General features: G+C 45.0%; 1 protein-coding gene across 4 annotated transcripts in view; it reads right to left on the bottom strand.

Moving 5' to 3' along the window:
- The window catches only part of LOC110499566 (CSC1-like protein 2), an 81,430-nt gene that overhangs the window by 18,360 nt on the left and 42,287 nt on the right, over positions 1-20,783 (bottom strand). For all 4 annotated transcript variants that reach the window (XM_036956413.1, XM_036956411.1, XM_036956412.1 and 1 more), the window contains 8 exons: positions 18,021-18,101; positions 17,379-17,502; positions 16,625-16,758; positions 12,655-12,792; positions 5,069-5,222; positions 4,394-4,500; positions 3,802-3,888; positions 1,450-1,515 (listed from right to left, as the gene is read on the bottom strand). In XM_036956413.1, the coding sequence (XP_036812308.1) occupies positions 1,450-1,515; positions 3,802-3,888; positions 4,394-4,500; positions 5,069-5,222; positions 12,655-12,792; positions 16,625-16,758; positions 17,379-17,502; positions 18,021-18,101 (891 nt within the window). The remainder of the gene's footprint in view (positions 1-1,449; positions 1,516-3,801; positions 3,889-4,393; positions 4,501-5,068; positions 5,223-12,654; positions 12,793-16,624; positions 16,759-17,378; positions 17,503-18,020; positions 18,102-20,783) is intronic.

The following is a 20,783-nucleotide window of genomic DNA, read 5'->3' as shown; positions in this document are numbered from 1 at the left end:
GTGGTAACTCATTCTAACCCTGCTGGCCAGGTGTGGTAACTCATTCTAACCCTGCTGGCCAGGTGTGGTAACTCATTCTAGTCCTGCTGGCCAGGTGTGGTAACTCATTCTAACCCTGCTGGCCAGGTGTGGTAACTCATTCTAACCCTGCTGGCCAGGTGTGGTAACTCATTCTAACCCTGCTGGCCAGGTGTGGTAACTCATTCTAACCCTGCTGGCCAGGTGTGGTAACTCATTCTAACCCTGCTGGCCAGGTGTGGCAACTCATTCTAACCCTGCTGGCCAGGTGTGGTAACTCATTCTAACCCTGCTGGCCAGGTGTGGTAACTCATTCTACCCCTGCTGGCCAGGTGTGGTAACTCATTCTACCCCTGCTGGCCAGGTGTGGTAACTCATTCTAACCCTGCTGGCCAGGTGTGGTAACTCATTCTACCCCTGCTGGCCAGGTGTGGTAACTCATTCTAACCCTGCTAGCCAGGTGTGGTAACTCATTCTAACCCTGCTGGCCAGGTGTGGTAACTCATTCTACCCCTGCTGGCCAGGTGTGGTAACTCATTCTAACCCTGCTGGCCAGGTGTGGTAACTCATTCTAACTCTGCTGGCCAGGTGTGGTAACTCATTCTACCCCTGCTGGCCAGGTGTGGTAACTCATTCTAACCCTGCTGGCCAGGTGTGGTAACTCATTCTAACCCTGCTGGCCAGGTGTGGTAACTCATTCTAACCCTGCTGGCCAGGTGTGGTAACTCATTCTAACCCTGCTGGCCAGGTGTGGTAACTCATTCTAACCCTGCTGGCCAGGTGTGGTAACTCATTCTAACCCTGCTGGCCAGGTGTGGTAACTCATTCTAACCCTACTGGAAACCAGCAGCATTCCGGACCTCGTGGGGTAAAGACGACACTAAACTAACAGATTAAAATACCCCTGGCTAGGCTGCTAGGGGTTCAGCCCTTCCTAAAGAAGACACTATAAACTAACAGCTAGTTCCATAAGGGACACGTCAGAGAATATAAAGCTGTTCTGACTGTACGTAAATTGAAAGACAGATCATTGTTACAAGCAGCACTAAGATATGACTGACAACTTTTACATTATGAGCCAGAAACAAGGCCAACAGAGACCACAGCGCACTAGGTAAAGGTCCTATGGTTGAGAGCAGACAACCAGACGTACCATAAAGGTTGAGTTACTGCTGCTGACGAGTATTGTAAGGACATATCCATGTAATGTATTTTTATTAAAGGTCCTTTTACATCAGACGATGTCACAATGTGCTTATACAGACAGCCTGCCTAAAACGCCAAACAGCAAGCAATGCAGATGTAGAGGTGGCTAGGAAAAAAAACTCTAGACGCCAGGAACCAAGGAACCTAGGAACCAAGGAACCTAGGAACCAAGGAACCCAGGAACCAAGGAAGGAACATAGAGAGGAACTAGGAACGGTTGCTTACTCAAACCTCACGGCAGCGTCAGCCAGGAAGCGCTTGTCAAACAGCCATCGGAAGAAAACGTCCAGACTGGAAGGAAGAAGGAAACAGTTCTCAGAGTGATAGAAGAGGTGGTTGACGATTGGATTAGAGACTCCATGACTGAGAATGGGATCATAAAGGGACAGTTTCCTGCACCCAGATTAAGGCTAGTGAACCCAGATTAAGGCTAGTGAACCCAGATTAAGGCTAGTGAACCCAGATTAAGGCTAGTGAACCCAGATTAAGGCTAGTGAACCCAGATTAAGGCTAGTGAACCCAGATTAAGGCAAGTGAACCCAGATTAAGGCTAGTGAACCCAGATTAAGGCTAGTGAACCCAGATTAAGGCTAGTGAACCCAGATTAAGGCTAGTGAACCCAGATTAAGGCTAGTGAACCCAGATTAAGGCGAGTGAACCCAGATTAAGGCTAGTGAACCCAGATTAAGGCGAGTGAACCCAGATTAAGGCGAGTGAACCCAGATTAAGGCTAGTGAACCCAGATTAAGGCGAGTGAACCCAGATTAAGGCTAGTGAACCCAGATTAAGGCTAGTGATGGGCTCCATTGAGAGTGTCCGCATTCAGTGGGGTGTCCACCCTCAGAATGGAAGGTTGGGAGTTCGATCCCTGGCAGGCAAAGTCATAACAAAGACATTTTTTTTTATTTTACCTTTATTTAACCAGGCAAGTCAGTTAAGAACAAATTCTTATTTACAATGACGGCCTAGGAACAGCGGGTTAACTGCCTGTTCAGGGGCAGAACGACACCTTGTCAGCTCGGGGGTTTGAATTTGCAACCTTCCGGTTACTAGTCCAACACTCTAACCACTAGGCAGAAGTTTACATACACCTTAGCCAAATACGTTTAAAAAGTACAGAAAATCACATTGTAGGATTTTTTATGAATTTATTTGCAAATTATGGTGGAAAATAAGTATTTGGTCACCTACAAACAAGGAACATTTCTGGCTCTCACAGACCTGTAACTTCTTCTTTAAGAGGCTCCTCTGTCCTCCACTCGTTACCTGTATTAATGGCACCTGTTTGAACTTGTTATCAGTATAAAAGACACCTGTCCATAACCTCAAACATTCACACTCCAAACTCCACTATGGCCAAGACCAAAGAGCTGTCAAAGGACACCAGAAACAAAATTGTAGACATGCACCAGGCTGGGAAGACTGAATCTGCAATAGGTAAGCAGCTTGGTTTGAAAAAATCAACTGTGGGAGCAATTATTAGGAAATGGAAGACATACAAGACCACTGATAATCTCCCTCGATCTGGGGCTCCACGCAAGATCTCACCCCGTGGGGTCAAAATGATCACAAGAAAGGTTGAGCAAAAATCCCAGAACCACACGGGGGGACCTAGTGAATGACCTGCAGAGAGCTGGGACCAAAGTAACAAAGCCTACCATCAGCAAGGGCATTGAAGATGAAACGTGGCTGGGTCTTTCAGCATGACAATCATCCCAAACACACCGCCCGGGCAACGAAGGAGTGGCTTTGTAAGAAGCATTTCAAGGTCCTGGAGTGGCCTAGCCAGTCTCCAGATCTCAACCCCATAGAACATTTTTGGAGGGAGTTGAAAGTCCGTGTTGCCCAGCAACAGCCCCAAAACATCACTGATCTAGAGGAGATCTGCATGGAGGAATGGGCCAAAATACCAGCAGTGTGTGAAAACCTTGTGAAGACTTACAGAAAACGTTTGACCTCTGTTATATACCCTTTGTTGGCAATGACAAAGTACTGAGATAAACTTTTGTTATTGACCAAATACTTATTTTCCACCATAATTTGCAAATAAATGTATTAAAAATCCTACAATGTGATTTTCTGGATTTTTTTTCTCATTTTGTCTGTCATAGTTGAAGTGTACCTATGATGAAAATTACAGGCCTCATCTTTTTAAGTGGGGAACTTGCACAATTGGTGGCTGACTAAATACTTTTTTTGCCCCACTGTATATACAGTATGAAAAGGTAGCACAGGGTTGGTACTTAATGGAGGGAAATGTGTCTGTGATGATTAATTATACATTTAATAAGAACTGTTGCACCTACAAACTTATTCAGTCCAAATGGATCTGTATGTCACATTACCGACTCTGTAGCCTCGTTTTAATACGACGTCTAGAATTTAAGCAAGGTTAGGGCAAAAAACTTCGTCTGACAAACCTAATGCTAACGACCCTGTCCAAAAATCCGTTATAGGGGTTCTCGGTAACGGCTGGACGGATCATGACGAGATGCGGGGGAGTGTGTTGTGTACCTCCAATCAAATTGATATCCCAATTTAAAAATGTTCATGGACAATAATGAAGACGTGTAGTACCTGCTGAGTCCTAGAGAGGGCAGCAGTAAGACCATGAAGATGAGGAAGGTGTAACATTTATGCATTGTGGTCCTGTTCTCTCCAGACCTAATTAGAGTACACGGACAAATCAAAATGATCCACATTACACATTGGCAAATACAGAATACAAGAGCTATCCGGTCTAAATAGGTTAGCCAGGTCCCAGATCAGTTTGTGCTGGTTTTGCCAACTACTACATAGTGACAAGCAGATCTGGGACCAGACGTGTTAGATACACAGTAGAAAAGATCAACATTTACTGTGTGTGTGATTGGTACCGTGTCCAGTGTGTGTGTGATTGGTACCGTGTCCAGTGTGTGTGTGATTGGTACCGTGTCCAGTGTGTGTGTGAGTGGTACCGTGTCCAGTGTGAGTGGTACCGTGTCCAGTGTGTGTGTGTGAGTGATACCGTGTCCAGTGTGTGTGTGAGTGGTACCGTGTCCAGTGTGTGTGTGAGTGGTACCGTGTCCAGTGTGTGTTTGAGTGGTACCGTGTCCAGTGTGTGTGTGAGTGGTACCATGTCCAGTGTGTGTGTGAGTGGTACCGTGTCCAGTGTGTGTGAGAGTGGTACCGTGTCCAGTGGGCCTCGAAGAAGGCCGAGTAGTACACGATGGTGGGTAGCAGGGCGGAGAAGGCCCACAGCAGCAGGGTGGGGAAGAACTGAGTCACGATGGGGTTCTGGAGGAGGAGAGGAAGAGGGAGGTGGAAGAAGAGGGAGGAGGAGGAAGAGGAATAGGAGGAGGAGGAGGAAGAGGGAGGAGGAGGAAGATGGAGAGGAAGGAAGATGGAGAGGAAGGAAGAGGAGGATAAGGATGAGAAGAGAAGGAGAGGTAGAAGGGGAGGAGGGAAAAATTGAAGATCAAGGTTAGTTAAGGTTAGGAATAGGAATAGTACACAGATGAATGCCCTTTTCCCACTATAGTGTCAACCAAACCGTACTCTGCTGGCTCTGATAGTTCCAGCACAGTGGTTGTGTAACCAGGCCAGTGCAGTACAGCTTGGCTTGAAAAGGGTCAAACTGAGGCTGCTTCCCAAATAGGACTTTATTTCTTTATATAGTGCACTAAATAGGGAATAGGGTGCCATAAGAGGGAATAGGGTGCCATAAGAGGGAATAGGGTGCCATAATAGGGAATAGGGTGCCATAATAGGGAATAGGGTGCCATAATAGGGAATAGGGACATTTGGGACGCCGTCTTATGGTCGACATCCTGAGCTTCACTAAGAGAGGTCAAAGGTGACTCACGTTGAGGTACTCGACAGGCTTGGTGACGTTGAACTTGTCCATGGTGGAGATGATGATGGCAGGGGTTGTGAGGAAGAAGAGGAGGAGGAAGAGGATACAGTTGATGATGAAGCATCTCAGCCACCAGGGGAACCCTCCTACTGACAGATGCTCCCTGGGAGAAAACAGGAGAGGACGGGTCAATCAATCAATCACCAGGGGAACCCAGATGCTCCCTGGGAGAAACATGAAGAGGACAGGTCAATCAATCAATCACCAGGGGAACCCAGATGCTCCCTGGGAGAAACATGAAGAGGACAGGTCAATCATTAAATCACCAGGGGAACCCAGATGCTCCCTGGGAGAAACATGAAGAGGACAGGTCAATCAATCAATTCAAGAATAGAATAGAACTTTTCTGTCTGTATGTTGGGCCAGGTGTTTTGGTTGAGTTTGGTTGGGCCAGGTGTTTTGGCTAGGTTTGGTTGGGCCAGGTGTTTGGTGGGGCCAGGTGGTTTGGTTGGGTTTAGTTGGGCCAGGTGTTTTGGTTGAGTTTGGTTGGGCCAGGTATTTTGACTAGGTTTGGTTGGGCCAAGTGTTTGGTGGGGCTAGGTGGTTTGGTTGGGCCAGGTGTTTTGGTTGGGTTTGGTTGGGCCAGGGGTTTTGGTTGGGCCAGGTGTTTGGTTGGGCCAGGTGTTTTGGTTGGGTTTGGTTGGGCCAGGTGTTTTGGTTGGGTTTGGTTGGGCCAGGGGTTTTGGTTGGGCCAGGTGTTTGGTTGGGCCAGGTGTTTTGGTTGGGTTTGGTTGGGCCAGGTGTTTTGGTTGGGTTTGGTTGGGCCAGGTGTTTTGGTTGGGTTTGGTTGGGCCAGGTGTTTGGTTGGGTTTGGTTGGGCCAGGTGTTTTGGTTGGGTTTGGTTGGGCCAGGTGTTTTGGTTGGGTTTGGTTGGGCCAGGTGTTTTGGTTGGGTTTGGTTGGGTTGGGCCAGGTGTTTTGGTTTGGTTGGGTTGGGCCAGGTGTTTTGGTTGGGCCAGGTGTTTTGGTTGGGTTTGGTTGGGCCAGGTGTTTTGGTTGGGCCAGGTGTTTTGGTTGGGCCAGGGTTTTGGTTGGGCCCGGTGTTTTGGTTGGGTTTTGGTTGGGCCAGGGGTTTTGGTTGGGTTTGGTTGGGCCAGGTGTTTTGGTTGGGTTTGGTTGGGCCAGGTGTTTGGTTTGGTTTGGTTGGGCCAGGTGTTTTGGTTGGGTTTGGTTGGGCCAGGTGTTTTGGTTGGGTTTGGTTGGGTTGGGCCAGGTGTTTTGGTTTGGTTTGGTTGGGCCAGGTGTTTTGGTTGGGTTTGGTTGGGCCAGGTGTTTTGGTTGGGCCAGGTGTTTTGGTTGGGCCAGGGTTTTGGTTGGGCCCGGTGTTTTGGTTGGGTTTTGGTTGGGCCAGGGGTTTTGGTTGGGTTTTGGTTGGGCCAGGTGTTTTGGTTGGGTTTGGTTGGGCCAGGTGATTTGGTTGGGCCAGGTGTTTTGGTTGGGCCAGGTGTTTTGGTTGGGCCAGGTGTTTTGGTTGGTGTTAATACCCTGCATTTCCATCATTTGACCTCAAGAGGCTGAAAAAGCACCTTCTCAGCACCTTCTTTCAATTAATACCATGATCACCTAACCACATCCATTACCCCCCAGCGAGAAAACATTTAAGTGTCCTCCGTCATGACAGCAAAGACTTTAAAAATGCCGTTCATTTCCTGCAATTATACACATTTTACCATAGAGTTGAGGGAAATGTTTGCTGTTTTTAATAAGATAACTGATCAGTGATTGCTGATGCATAATCACTATTATCATGTAATTGGTCCACAGGTCTACAAAAGGAGGGGCTGCAGGCCTCCAGTTGCCCATCTAACTGAATTATCCAATTAGTCTCAAATAAATTCCCAACCATGTGGACCAACTTAAAATTAACGTTTGCCAACACTTACACTCATCAGCAGCCGACGCTTCAGCCTAATGCATCAAACTATTAGCCGGGGACATTATCAACATAAACCTTTAACTTATTCATGGTCTTTTATCAACATTATATGAGAATAATAGGCATTTTATCTACAAAAATGTAGTTTATCTCCGAACAAAAAAGAAGTAGCTATTTTAATTTCACTATAGAAATACATGTAAAAATATACAGGCTGAGGATCTGGTTTTTGCAAGCGCCAACATACCTCTGGAAAAAGTTGACAATCCCAAAATGCACGCATTCATTAACACACATGTAAAGAATGTAATGTAACATGTAAAAGACTAAATAATAACAGACAAATTCACTGACACACAAGACCAACGTGTTCTTCTTATGTTGTAGGACAGCTAGGTGAAGATGTTGTTCTAGCTGACACAGTGTATTGACAGCTAGGTGAAGATGTTGTTCTGGATGACACAGTGTATTGACAGCTAGGTGAAGATGTTAGATGTTGTTCTGGCTGACACAGTGTATTGACAGCTAGGTGAAGATGTTGTTCTGGCTGACACAGTGTATTGACAGCTAGGTGAAGACGTTAGATGTTGTTCTAGCTGACACAGTGTATTGACAGCTAGGTGAAGATGTTGTTCTGGCTGACACAGTGTATTGACAGCTAGGTGAAGACGTTAGATGTTGTTCTGGCTGACACAGTGTATTGACAGCTAGGTGAAGATGTTAGATGTTGTTCTAGCTGACACAGTGTATTGACAGCTAGGTGAAGATGTTGTTCTGGCTGACACAGTGTATTGACAGCTAGGTGAAGACGTTGTTGAAGCGCCTTTGGCAGCGATTACAGCCTCAAGTCTTCTTGGGTATGACGCTACAAGCTTGGTACGCCTGTATTTGGGGAGTTTCTCCCATTCTTCTCTGCAGATCCTCTCAAGCTCTGTCAGGTTGGATGGGGAGCGTTGCTGCACGGTCATTTTCAGGTCTCTCCAGAGATGTTCGATTGGGTTGTCATGCGCCTTTTACTGAGGAGTGGCCACTCTACCATGAAGGCCTGATTGGTGGAGTTTCCTTCTGGAGGGTTCTCCTATCTCCACAGAGGAATTCTGGAGCTCTGTCTAAAACCACTCTTGCAATAAAGGCCTTTGGAAAATCATATTAAATGTGATATATCGCCCAACAATACTTCACATACATACAGGACTGAGCCTGACACCTAGTGATGGTGCCAGATTACCGCCTCAGCCTGTGAGGTAATTTGATACTGGCACTCAGCAGTTGGATAATCATCTAGAGGGAAGAGAGAGACGGTTGCTCTAAAGTGGATGGAAATTGAATTACCCCAAGCTCTTAGATACTTAGAGGTGATTCTCTACATGTATCAAAGTCAAATAGATTCCCACAGGTACACTATTAACATCTGGCATAGGTGATGTCATCCTGACACACTCACTGAGTTAAGAGCTGTTCCAACCAGAACACAGTCCACAGTCTGGTGGTGACATCAGAACACACTCCACAGTCTGGTGGTGACATCATAACACACTCCACAGTCTGGTGGTGACATCATTACACAGTCCACAGTCTGGTGATGACATCATTACACACTCCACAGTTTGGATGTCTGGTGGTGACAACATAACCCACTGAACTCCCCAGAGAGGAAACATACATTAATCTGTGCTGTGATCTGTATTTGTTATGGATCCCCATTAGTTCCTGCCAAGGCAGCAGCTACTCTTCCTGGGGTTTATTATGGATCCCCATTAGTTCCTGCCAAGGCAGCAGCTACTCTTCCTGGGGTTTATTATGGATCCCCACTAGTTCCTGCCAAGGCAGCAGCTACTCTTCCTGGGGTTTATTATGGATCCCCATTAGTTCCTGCCAAGGCAGCAGCTACTCTTCCTGGGGTTTATTATGGATCCCCATTAGTTCTTGCCAAGGCAGCAGCTATTCTTCCTGGGGTTTATTATGGATCCCCATTAGTTCCTGCCAAGGCAGCAGCTACTCTTCCTGGGGTTTATTATGGATCCCCATTAGTTCCTGTCAAGGCAGCAGCTACTCTTCCTGGGGTTTATTAAGGATCCCCACTAGTTCCTGCCAAGGCAGCAGCTACTCTTCCTGGGGTTTATTATGAATCCCCATTAGTTCAGGCCAAGGCAGCAGCTACTCTTCCTGGGGTTTATTATGGATCCCCATTAGTTCCTGCCAAGGCAGCAGCTACTCTTCCTGGGGTTTATTATGAATCCCCATTAGTTCAGGCCAAGGCAGCAGCTACTCTTCCTGGGGTTTATTATGGATCCCCACTAGTTCCTGCCAAGGCAGCAGCTACTCTTCCTGGGGTTTATTATGAATCCCCATTCGTTCAGGCCAAGGCAGCAGCTACTCTTCCTGGGGTTTATTATGGATCCCCATTAGTTCCTGCCAAGGCAGCAGCTACTCTTCCTGGGGTTTATTATGAATCCCCATTAGTTCAGGCCAAGGCAGCAGCTACTCTTCCTGGGGTTTATTATAGATCCCCATTAGTTCAGGCCAAGGCAGCAGCTACTCTTCCTGGTGTTTGTTATGGATCCCCATTAGTGCCTGTCAAGGCAGCAGCTACTCTTCCTGGAGTTTATTATGGATCCCCATTAGTTCCTGCCAAGACAGCAGCTACTCTTCCTGGGGTGCAGCAAAATGAAGGCAGTTATATAATTTTAAAAACATTACAACACATGCCACTCCACCACGAACCTACAGTACAAAATCCATGTGTACGTGTGTCTATAGTGTGTATGTTATCGTGTGTCTATAGTGTGTATGTTATCGTGTGTATGTTATCGTGTGTGTGTGTATGCATGGGTCTGGGCCTGTGTTTGTGTCTATACACAGTCTCCGGTGTTCAATAGGGTGTATTTTTGTATCTGTTTTTTTAAATCAAATTTTACTGCGTGCATGAGTTCCAGTCATGGGACTTGTGTACATCCAAGGGCCAGCCGTGCTGCCCTGTTCTGAGCCTTTTGCAATTTTCCTAAGTCCCTCTGTGGCTCCTGACCACACGACTGAACAGTAGTCCAGGTGCAACAAAACTAGGACCTGTAGGACCTGCCGTGTTGATGGTGTTGTTAAGAAGCCAGAGCAACGCTTTATTATGGACAGACTTCTCCCCATCTTATCTACTGTTGTATCAATATGTTTTGACCATGACAGTTTACAATCCAGGGTTACTCCAAGCAATTTAGTCACCTCAACTTGCTCAATGTCCACATTATTCATTACAAAATGTGTTGAGGTTTAGTGAATGATTTGTCCCAAAAAAGCTTTTGAAATATTTAGGACTAACTTATTCCATGCCACCCATTATGAAACCAACTGCAGCTCTTTGTTAAGTGTTGCAGTCATTTCAGTCGCTGTAGTAGCTGATGTGTATAGTGTTGAGTCATCCGCATACATAGACACACTGGCTTTACTCAAAGCCATGTGGCATGTCGTTAGTAAAGATTGAAAAAAGTAAAGGGGCCTAGACAGCTGCCCTGAGGAATTCCTGATTCTACCTGGATTATGTTGTAGAGGCTTCCATTAAAGAACACCCTCTGGTCTGTTAGACAGGTCACTCTCTAGCCACAATATAGCAGAGGGTGTAAAGCCATAACACATACATTTTTCCAGCGGCAGACTATTAGCGATAATGTCTAAAGCCACACTGAAGTCTAATAAAGTGGGTGTGAAAATATTTCTATCATACATTTCTCTCAGCCAATAAGCAGTCGTTTGTGTAAGTGCTGTGTATGTTGAATGTCCTTCCCTATAAGCGTGCTGAAAGTCTGTTGTCAATGTGTTTACTGTAAAATAACCATATCTGGTCAAACACCATTTTTTTCAAGAAGTTTAACAGGCTGATTGGTTGGCTATTTGAGCCATTAAAGGGGGCTTTACTATTCTTAGGTATCGGAATTACTTTAACTTCCCTCCAGGCCTGAGGGGACACACTTTCTAGTAGGCTTAAATTGAAGATATGGCATACAGGAGTGGCAATATTGTGTGCTATCATCCTCAGTAATTTTCCATCCAGATTGTCAGACCCCGGTGGCTTGTCATTAACGATAGACAACCTCTTCTACACTTACTTTACGGAATTCAAAACTACAATGCTTGTCTTTTATAATTTGGCCAGATATACTTGGATGTGTAGTGTCAGCGTTCCTTGATTTCCAGCTTTCTCACATTCATTCCAATAGCAGAGTGATGAACGCGACTTGAAAAAATGGGAATTAGGGACTACAAAAATATTACCATTCCCACCTAACATTCCAACTAATACTACCATTCCCACTAACCATTCCCACTAACACCACCATTCCCACTAACACCACCATTCCCACTAACACTACCATTCCCAATAACACTAGCATTCCCACCTACATCAACAACATAGGAATCATGACAAAACTTATTGTATGACCTCTTATACACTATATTAGGCCCAGCCTTTGGAACGGTGGTTTTCCTAGATATGGCTACTATATTGTGATCACTACATCCGATGGATCTGGATACTGCTTTAGAGCACATTTCTGCAGTATTAGTAAAGATGTGATCAATACATGTTGATGATTTCATTCCTGTACTGTTTGTAAATACCCTGGTAGGTTGACTGATAATCTGAACCAGGTTGTTTCTAACTACCCTGGTAGGTTGACTGATAACCTGAACCAGGTTGTTTGTAACTAGGCCGTCATTGAAAATAAGAATTTGTTCTTAACTGACTTGCCTAGTTAAATAAAGGTAAAAATAAATTTAAAAATATCAAGCATTTCACACGTTATACAGATGAACCTGTAGCCATATTACTTCAACAGTATTTAACATGAGATCGTCTCTAAGCTTCACAGGAATATAAATATATAAAAATATATATAATATAACACCTCCACCTTTGACATTTCTGTATTTTCTGTAGATGTTATAACCTTGTATTGCTACCACTGTATCAAAGGTATTATCTAAGTGAGTTTCAGAGATCAGAATATGAATGTCATCTGTTTACAAGCAAGTTATTGATTTCATGAACCTTGTTTAAGCTACATATGTTAACGTGGGCCATTTTTTGCACTTTTCTGGGATGCTTGATTGTTTTTCATTGGTAGACATGCTCATGTTGTTTATGTTAGTGCAGGGTGGGCTGCACACAGTGGTCTTCCTACTAGGACACACCCCCTCAGTGGTCTTCCTACTAGGACACACCCCCTCAGTGGTCTTCCTACTAGGACACACCCCCTCAGTGGTCTTTCTACTAGGACACACCCCCTCAGTGCTAACAGTATAACTCTGGTTCATAGGCACATGATTACTGCATACAATAGCTGTAGGATCAGCAGAGGCATTCAGGGCCATAAATGAGGTTACTTACATTGTGTCTACCAACGCCCCTGGTATAATGTAGATGTACTGAAGCATTAAGACGACGGTAGGGATTAACTGAGCTGGACCTGGGTCATTGATAAGTCATTGTCTCAACGCAGCCTTTTAATGCTGTGAAAGGATCCTGGATCCTGCGTTACAATGGTAGGGATTAACTGAGCTGGACCTGGGTCATTGATAAGTCATTGTCTCAACGCAGCCTTATAATGCTGTGAAAGGATCCTGGAACCCAAATGATGATCCCATCCTCTGTGTATGTGTGTTCTCACCAGTAGACGTTCTGTGGGTCTGGTGCGTAGCCGACCGTCCAGGAATATGTGTGAAGGTGCTGGCTGAAGGAAGAAGACCTGGGTTCCCTCCGACAGTGACAGCCCTGACACTTACACGCATTGTAGTCCTTCAGGATACTGAACAGGGAAACATTTACAAAGATGCCTTGATTTATGGTTACAAAACACACAACAAGACCAACCTTGACTTCCAGCTTTCTCACATTCATTCCAATAGCAGAGTAACACTACCATTCCCACTAACACTACCATTCCTACTAACACTACCATTCCCACTAACACTACCATTCCCACTAACACTACCATTCCCACTAACACTACCATTCCCACTAACACTAACACTACCATTCCCACTAACACTAACACTACCATTCCCACTAACACTACCATTCCCACTAACACTACCATTCCCACTAACACTACCATTCCCACTAACACTAACACTACCATTCCCACTAACACTACCATTCCTACTAACACTACCATTCCCACTAACACTACCATTCCCACTAACACTACCATTCCCACTAACACTACCATTCCCACTAACACTACCATTCCCACTAACACTACCATTCCCACTAACACTACCATTCCCACTAACACTACCATTCCCACTAACACTACCATTCCCACTAACACTACCATTCCCACTAACACTACCATTCCCACTAACACTAACACTACCATTCCCACTAACACTAACACTACCATTCCCACTAACACTACCATTCCCACTAACACTACCATTCCCACTAACACTACCATTCCCACTAACACTACCATTCCCACTAACACTAACACTACCATTCCCACTAACACTACCATTCCTACTAACACTACCATTCCTACTAACACTACCATTCCCACTAACACTACCATTCCCACTAACACTAACACTACCATTCCCACTAACACTACCATTCCCACTAACACTACCATTCCCACTAACACTACCATTCCCACTAACACTAACACTACCATTCCTACTAACACTACCATTCCTACTAACACTACCATTCCTACTAACACTACCATTCCCACTAACATTCCCACTAACACTAACACTACCATTCCCACTAACACTACCATTCCCACTAACACTACCATTCCCACTAACACTAACACTACCATTCCCACTAACACTAACACTACCATTCCCACTAACACTACCATTCCCACTAACACTACCATTCCCACTAACACTACCATTCCCACTAACACTAACACTACCATTCCCACTAACACTACCATTCCCACTAACACTACCATTCCTACTAACACTACCATTCCTACTAACACTACCATTCCCACTAACACTACCATTCCCACTAACACTACCATTCCCACTAACACTACCATTCCCACTAACACTACCATTCCCACTAACACTACCATTCCCACTAACACTACCATTCCCACTAACACTACCATTCCCACTAACACTACCATTCCCACTAACACTACCATTCCCACTAACACTACCATTCCCACTAACACTACCATTCCCACTAACACTACCATTCCCACTAACACTAACACTACCATTCCTAACACTACCATTCCCAACACTACCATTCCCACTAACACTACCATTCCCACTAACACTACCATTCCCACTAACACTACCATTCCCACTAACACTACCATTCCCACTAACACTACCATTCCCACTAACACTACCATTCCCACTAACACTACCATTCCCACTAACACTACCATTCCCACCTACCATTCCCACTAACTACCATTCCCACTAACACTACCATTCCCACTAACCATTCCCACTAACACTACCACTCCCACTAACACTACCATTCCCACTTACCATTCCCACTAACACTACCATTCCCACTTACCATTCCCACTAACACTACCATTCCCACTAACACTACCATTCCCAATAACACTACCATTCCCAATAACACTACCATTCCCACTAACACTACCATTCCCACTAACATTCCCACTAACACTACCATTCCCACTAACACTACCATTACAACTTACGATTCCCACTAACACTACCATTCCCACTAACACTACCATTCCCACTAACATTCCCACTAACACTACCATTCCCACTAACACTACCATTCCAACTTACGATTCCCACTAACACTACCATTCCCACTAACACTACCATTCCCACTAACACTACCATTCCAACTTACCATTCCCACTTACCATTCCCACTAACACTACCATTGCAACTTACCATTCCAACTTCCCATTCCCACTTACCATTCCCACTAACACTACCATTCCAACTTACCATTCCCACTAACACTACCATTCCCACTAACATTCCCACTAACACTACCATTCCCACTAACACTACCATTCCCACTAACACTACCATTCCCACTAACACTACCATTCCAACTTACGATTCCCACTAACACTACCATTCCCACTAACACTACCATTCCCACTAACACTACCATTCCCACTTACCATTCCCACTTACCATTCCCACTAACACTACCATTGCAACTTACCATTCCCACTAACACTACCATTCCAACTTACCATTCCCACTGACACTACCATTCCCAATAACGCTACCATTCCAACTTACCATTCCCACTAACACTACCATTCCCAATAACACTACCATTGCAACTTACCATTCCCACTAACACTACCATTCCCACTAACACTACCATTCAAACTTACCATTCCCACTAACACTACCATTCCCACTACCATTCAAACTTACCATTCCCACTAACACTACCATTCCCACTAACACTACCATTCCCACTACCATTCAAACTTACCATTCCCACTAACACTACCATTCCCACTAACACTACCATTCCCACTAACACTACCATTCCCACTAACATTCAAACTTACCATTCCCACTAGCACTACCATTCCCACTTACCATTCCCACTAACACTACCATTCCCAATAACACTACCATTCCAACTTACCATTCCCACTAACACTACCATTCCCACTAACACTACCATTCCCACTAACACTACCATTCCCACTAACACTACCATTCAAACTTACCATTCCCACTAACACTACCATTCCCACTAACACTACCATTCCCAATAACGCTACCATTCCAACTTACCATTCCCACTAACACTACCATTCCCACTAACACTACCATTCAAACTTACCATTCCCACTAACACTACCATTCCCACTAACACTACCATTCCCACTACCATTCAAACTTACCATTCCCACTAACACTACCATTCCCACTAACACTACCATTCCCACTAACACTACCATTCCCACTAACACTACCATTCCCACTAACATTCAAACTTACCATTCCCACTAGCACTACCATTCCCACTTACCATTCCCACTAACACTACCATTCCCACTAACACTACCATTCAAACTTACCATTCCCAATAACGCTACCATTCCAACATACCATTCCCACTAACACTACCATTCCCACTAACACTACCATTCCCACTAACACTACCATTGCAACTTACCATTCCCACTAACACTACCATTCCAACTTACCATTCCCACTGACACTACCATTCCCAATAACGCTACCATTCCAACTTACCATTCCCACTAACACTACCATTCCCAATAACACTACCATTCCAACTTACCATTCCCACTAACACTACCATTCCCACTAACACTACCATTCCCACTAACACTACCATTCAAACTTACCATTCCCACTAACACTACCATTCCCACTAACATTCAAACTTACCATTCCCACTAGCACTACCATTCCCACTAACACTACCATTCCCACTAACACTACCATTCAAACTTACCATTCCCACTAACACTACCATTCCCACTAACACTACCATTCCCACTAACACTACCATTCCCACTAACACTACCATTCCCACTTAACACTACCATTCCCACTTAACATCTCATTCCATTTATTTCCGTCACAAATTCAAACATATACTGTCTCACTCTCTCTTACATAGCGGTCATGGCTTCGTTCTGGAAGGTAACGAAGGCCATTCCCAGCGGTTTACTGTTGACCTTCTCTTTCTCCTTCCTGTACTCCTCCTTCAGCTTGGACTCCAGCTTGGTGTAGTAACTAACTGCCTCCTCCTGTAGAATAGAGATGGTTAGTTAGGGGGCTTCTAGCTTGGTGTAGTAACTAACTGCCTCCTCCTGTAGAATAGAGATGGTTAGTTAGGGGGCTTCTAGCTTGGTGTAGCCTAGCCCTCTGGGTTATGGGTTGGACACCTAGCCCTCTGGGTTATGGGTTGGACACCTAGCCCTCTGGGTTATGGGTTGGACACCTAGCCCTCTAGGTTATGGGTTGGACACCTAGACCTCTGGGTTATGGGTTGGACACCTAGACCTCTGGGTTATGGGTTGGACACCTAGACCTCTGGGTTATGGGTTGGACACCTAGACCTCTGGGTTATGGGTTGGACACCTAGACCTCTGGGTTATGGGTTGGACACCTAGACCTCTGGGCTATGGGTTGGACACCTAGACCTCTGGGCTAGGGGTTGGACACCTAGACCTCTGGGTTATGGGCTAGGGGTTGGACACCTAGACCTCGGTGTTATGGGCTAGGGGTTGGACACCTAGACCTCGGGGTTATGGGCTAGGGGTTGGACACCTTGACCTCGGGGTTATGGGCTAGGGGTTGGAAACATATCATAGACTCTCAGATCTCGGGGGTATGTCTCTGGTATAATTTGAGATGCTCGTCCCACCTGCTCACAGCCCTTGATAATACAGCAGCAGAGATGACCACAGGGTTTGGGGTTGATCATGGTGGGGATGTGCTCCTTGGACTGCAGGTCTGTAAAGAACTTCTTGCTACGCGCGGTCTTCTTCCTGTTTACAGAACACATGACCATGTCACATGACAGCACGCATGATCATATCACATGACCAAATACACAAGAGGTCTCATCTTTGAATCTGTGCCATTATGGCGTCTGTGACACAGCACGGGCAGCGACGTTTAGGCCATCTCCATTTTAAAGTAGTCCATTTTTGTATTTTTCTTTGGTTGATAAAAGTGTAACGTTAATATTGATGAGTTACCGCCACTTGCAGTGCTGAAGTGCTGAAACAAATATTGTGTGATTTATATATAGTGGCCACTAGATGGCAGTGATATAGCTTAAAGCCATTTACAAACCATAATACCCCATTTGAAAAACACAAGGATATCTGATCATTGGCTGACCGCTCCTAACCTATAGGAATCCCCACCAAGTTGACTACTTTAAAATGGTGGAATCCCTCAAATGGCAATGTCCATGCAAAAAAAAAACAGGTTATATCCAAGTCGCGTCCTATGGTATTGCTACAGACAGTGACACAGTCAAGCAGAGAAACGACTTTACCTTTCTGAGTTGAGCGACATCAGCTTGGCCACATCGTAGCAGATACGAGCCTCGAGAACACAGCAGTTTTCATAGGCCTGTCTGTACGGAGAGAGAGAAAGACAGACGGAAGAGACACAGAAGAGATGGGAAAGATTCAAGTTATAGAAACAGAGAAATCTGTATGTAGAAGTCTACAGCAGGTCTTTCGAACTGGCTGAAGTCTCTCTGATGTCTCAGTACTATAATATATTGCCATTGAACAGACGCTTTTATCCAAAGCACCTTAATCACACGTCAATAATCCCCCCCCCCCCCCATGTGGTTTGCGCCTGCGGGAATTGAACCCACGACCCTTGACGTTTGCAAGCACCATGCTCTACCGACTGAGGAACACATGTATCACAGACACAGTAGAAATAGAATGACTAGAATGGGGGAGGTGGTCAACCCCTAGCCCATAACCCAGAGGTCTTAGACCACTGAATTTAGAGAGTACGCGCATAGGTACACTCAATTCGGACACAGGGCCGCCCAGCACAGGAGGTTAAAGGTTAAACTCCACCACTTTCCAACCTCATTATCTCCAACAGTGTCAACAAAAACGGAACGTTTCTATGTTTTGTAGGAAAAAAAATATGAAGTTCAAAATCACTACCTGATGACATCTGCAAAAAGTTACACACACCATGACATCGGCAGTACTGTGGGGGGAGACAGGAAATACCCTCCCTTGGACTAGAAGTTACACACACCATGACATCGGCAGTACTGTGGGGGGAGACAGGAAATACCCTCCCTTGGACTAGAAGTTACACACACCATGACATCGGCAGTACTGTGGGGGGAGACAGGAAATACCCTCCCTTGGACTAGAAATCCGTTGCTGGTTTTGAAAAATCAGTTTTTTAAATTTTTAATCCCACCCTGTGATGTCACAGAGAAGGATATATAGACTCTGGTTTGGTGCTGAGATAATGAACAGAAACATGCTGTGTTCATATATAGACTCTGGTTTGGTGCTGAGATAATGAACAGAAACATGCTGTGTTCATATATAGACTCTGGTTTGGTGCTGAGATAATGAACAGAAACATGCTGTGTTCATATATAGACTCTGGTTTGGTGCTGAGATAATGAACAGAAACATGCTGTGTTCATATATAGACTCTGGTTTGGTGCTGAGATAATGAACAGAAACATGCTGTGTTCATATATAGACTCTGGTTTGGTGCTGAGATAATGAACAGAAACATGCTGTGTTCATATATAGACTCTGGTTTGGTGCTGAGATAATGAACAGGAACATGCTGTTTTCATATATAGACTCTGGTTTGGTGCTGAGATAATGAACAGAAACATGCTGTGTTCATATATAGACTCTGGTTTGGTGCTGAGATAATGAACAGAAACATGCTGTGTTCATATATAGACTCTGGTTTGGTGCTGAGATAATGAACAGAAACATGCTGTGTTCATATATAGACTCTGGTTTGGTGCTGAGATAATGAACAGAAACATGCTGTGTTCATATATAGACTCTGGTTTGGTGCTGAGATAATGAACAGAAACATGCTGTGTTCATATATAGACTCTGGTTTGGTGCTGAGATAATGAACAGAAACATGCTGTGTTCATATATAGACTCTGGTTTGGTGCTGAGATAATGAACAGAAACATGCTGTGTTCATATATAGACTCTGGTTTGGTGCTGAGATAATGAACAGGAACATGCTGTTTTCATATATAGACTCTGGTTTGGTGCTGAGATAATGAACAGAAACATGCTGTGTTCATATATAGACTCTGGTTTGGTGCTGAGATAATGAACAGAAACATGCTGTGTTCATATATAGACTCTGGTTTGGTGCTGAGATAATGAACAGAAACATGCTGTTTTCATATATAGACTCTGGTTTGGTGCTGAGATAATGAACAGAAACATGCTGTGTTCATATATAGACTCTGGTTTGGTGCTGAGATAATGAACAGAAACATGCTGTGTTCATATATAGACTCTGGTTTGGTGCTGAGATAATGAACAGGAGGTTGAGATGTGGTGGAGTTGCCCTTGAATGTGAAAGGCGATGTCTGTTCTAGTCATTCTGTTTCTATGGTCACAGTGACCACAGCCACTAAACTGTACAGGACGACAACACGATGACAGAGAAGTGGATTAGATTCACATACAAAGCCTGTCAAATTGAGGACATGATGCAGCCTCCTTATTCTAGTGATCTAATGACATTTTATCATCTTCACTATTACAGGACTGTAATCCAATGACATTTTATTACATCAAAAACATTCAATAGGATGAACATTACATTGGTTTCCTGTCCTAAGGTGTCACACATGGCTCTCTGTCTCTCTCTGAGGCTACTGGCCAAACCTCACGTGGGTCTCTCTCTGAGGCTACTGGCCAAACCTCACGTGGGTCTCTCTCTGAGGCTACTGGACAAACCTCTCGTGGGTCTCTCTCTGAGGCTACTGGCCAAACCTCACGTGGGTCTCTCTCTGAGGCTACTGGCCAAACCTCACGTGGGTCTCTCTCTGAGGCTACTGGCCAAACCTCACGTGGGTCTCTCTCTGAGGCTACTGGCCAAACCTCACGTGGGTCTCTCTCTGAGGCTACTGGCCAAACCTCACGTGGGTCTCTCTCTGAGGCTACTGGCCAAACCTCACGTGGGTCTCTCTCTGAGGCTACTGGCCAAACCTCACGTGGGTCTCTCTCTGAGGCTACTGGCCAAACCTCACGTGGGTCTCTCTCTGAGGCTACTGGCC

Source organism: Oncorhynchus mykiss, chromosome 20 (assembly GCF_013265735.2).
Source record: "Oncorhynchus mykiss isolate Arlee chromosome 20, USDA_OmykA_1.1, whole genome shotgun sequence".
Classification (NCBI taxonomy): domain Eukaryota; kingdom Metazoa; phylum Chordata; class Actinopteri; order Salmoniformes; family Salmonidae; genus Oncorhynchus; species Oncorhynchus mykiss.
This window is presented reverse-complemented; position numbering and strand designations above follow the sequence as displayed.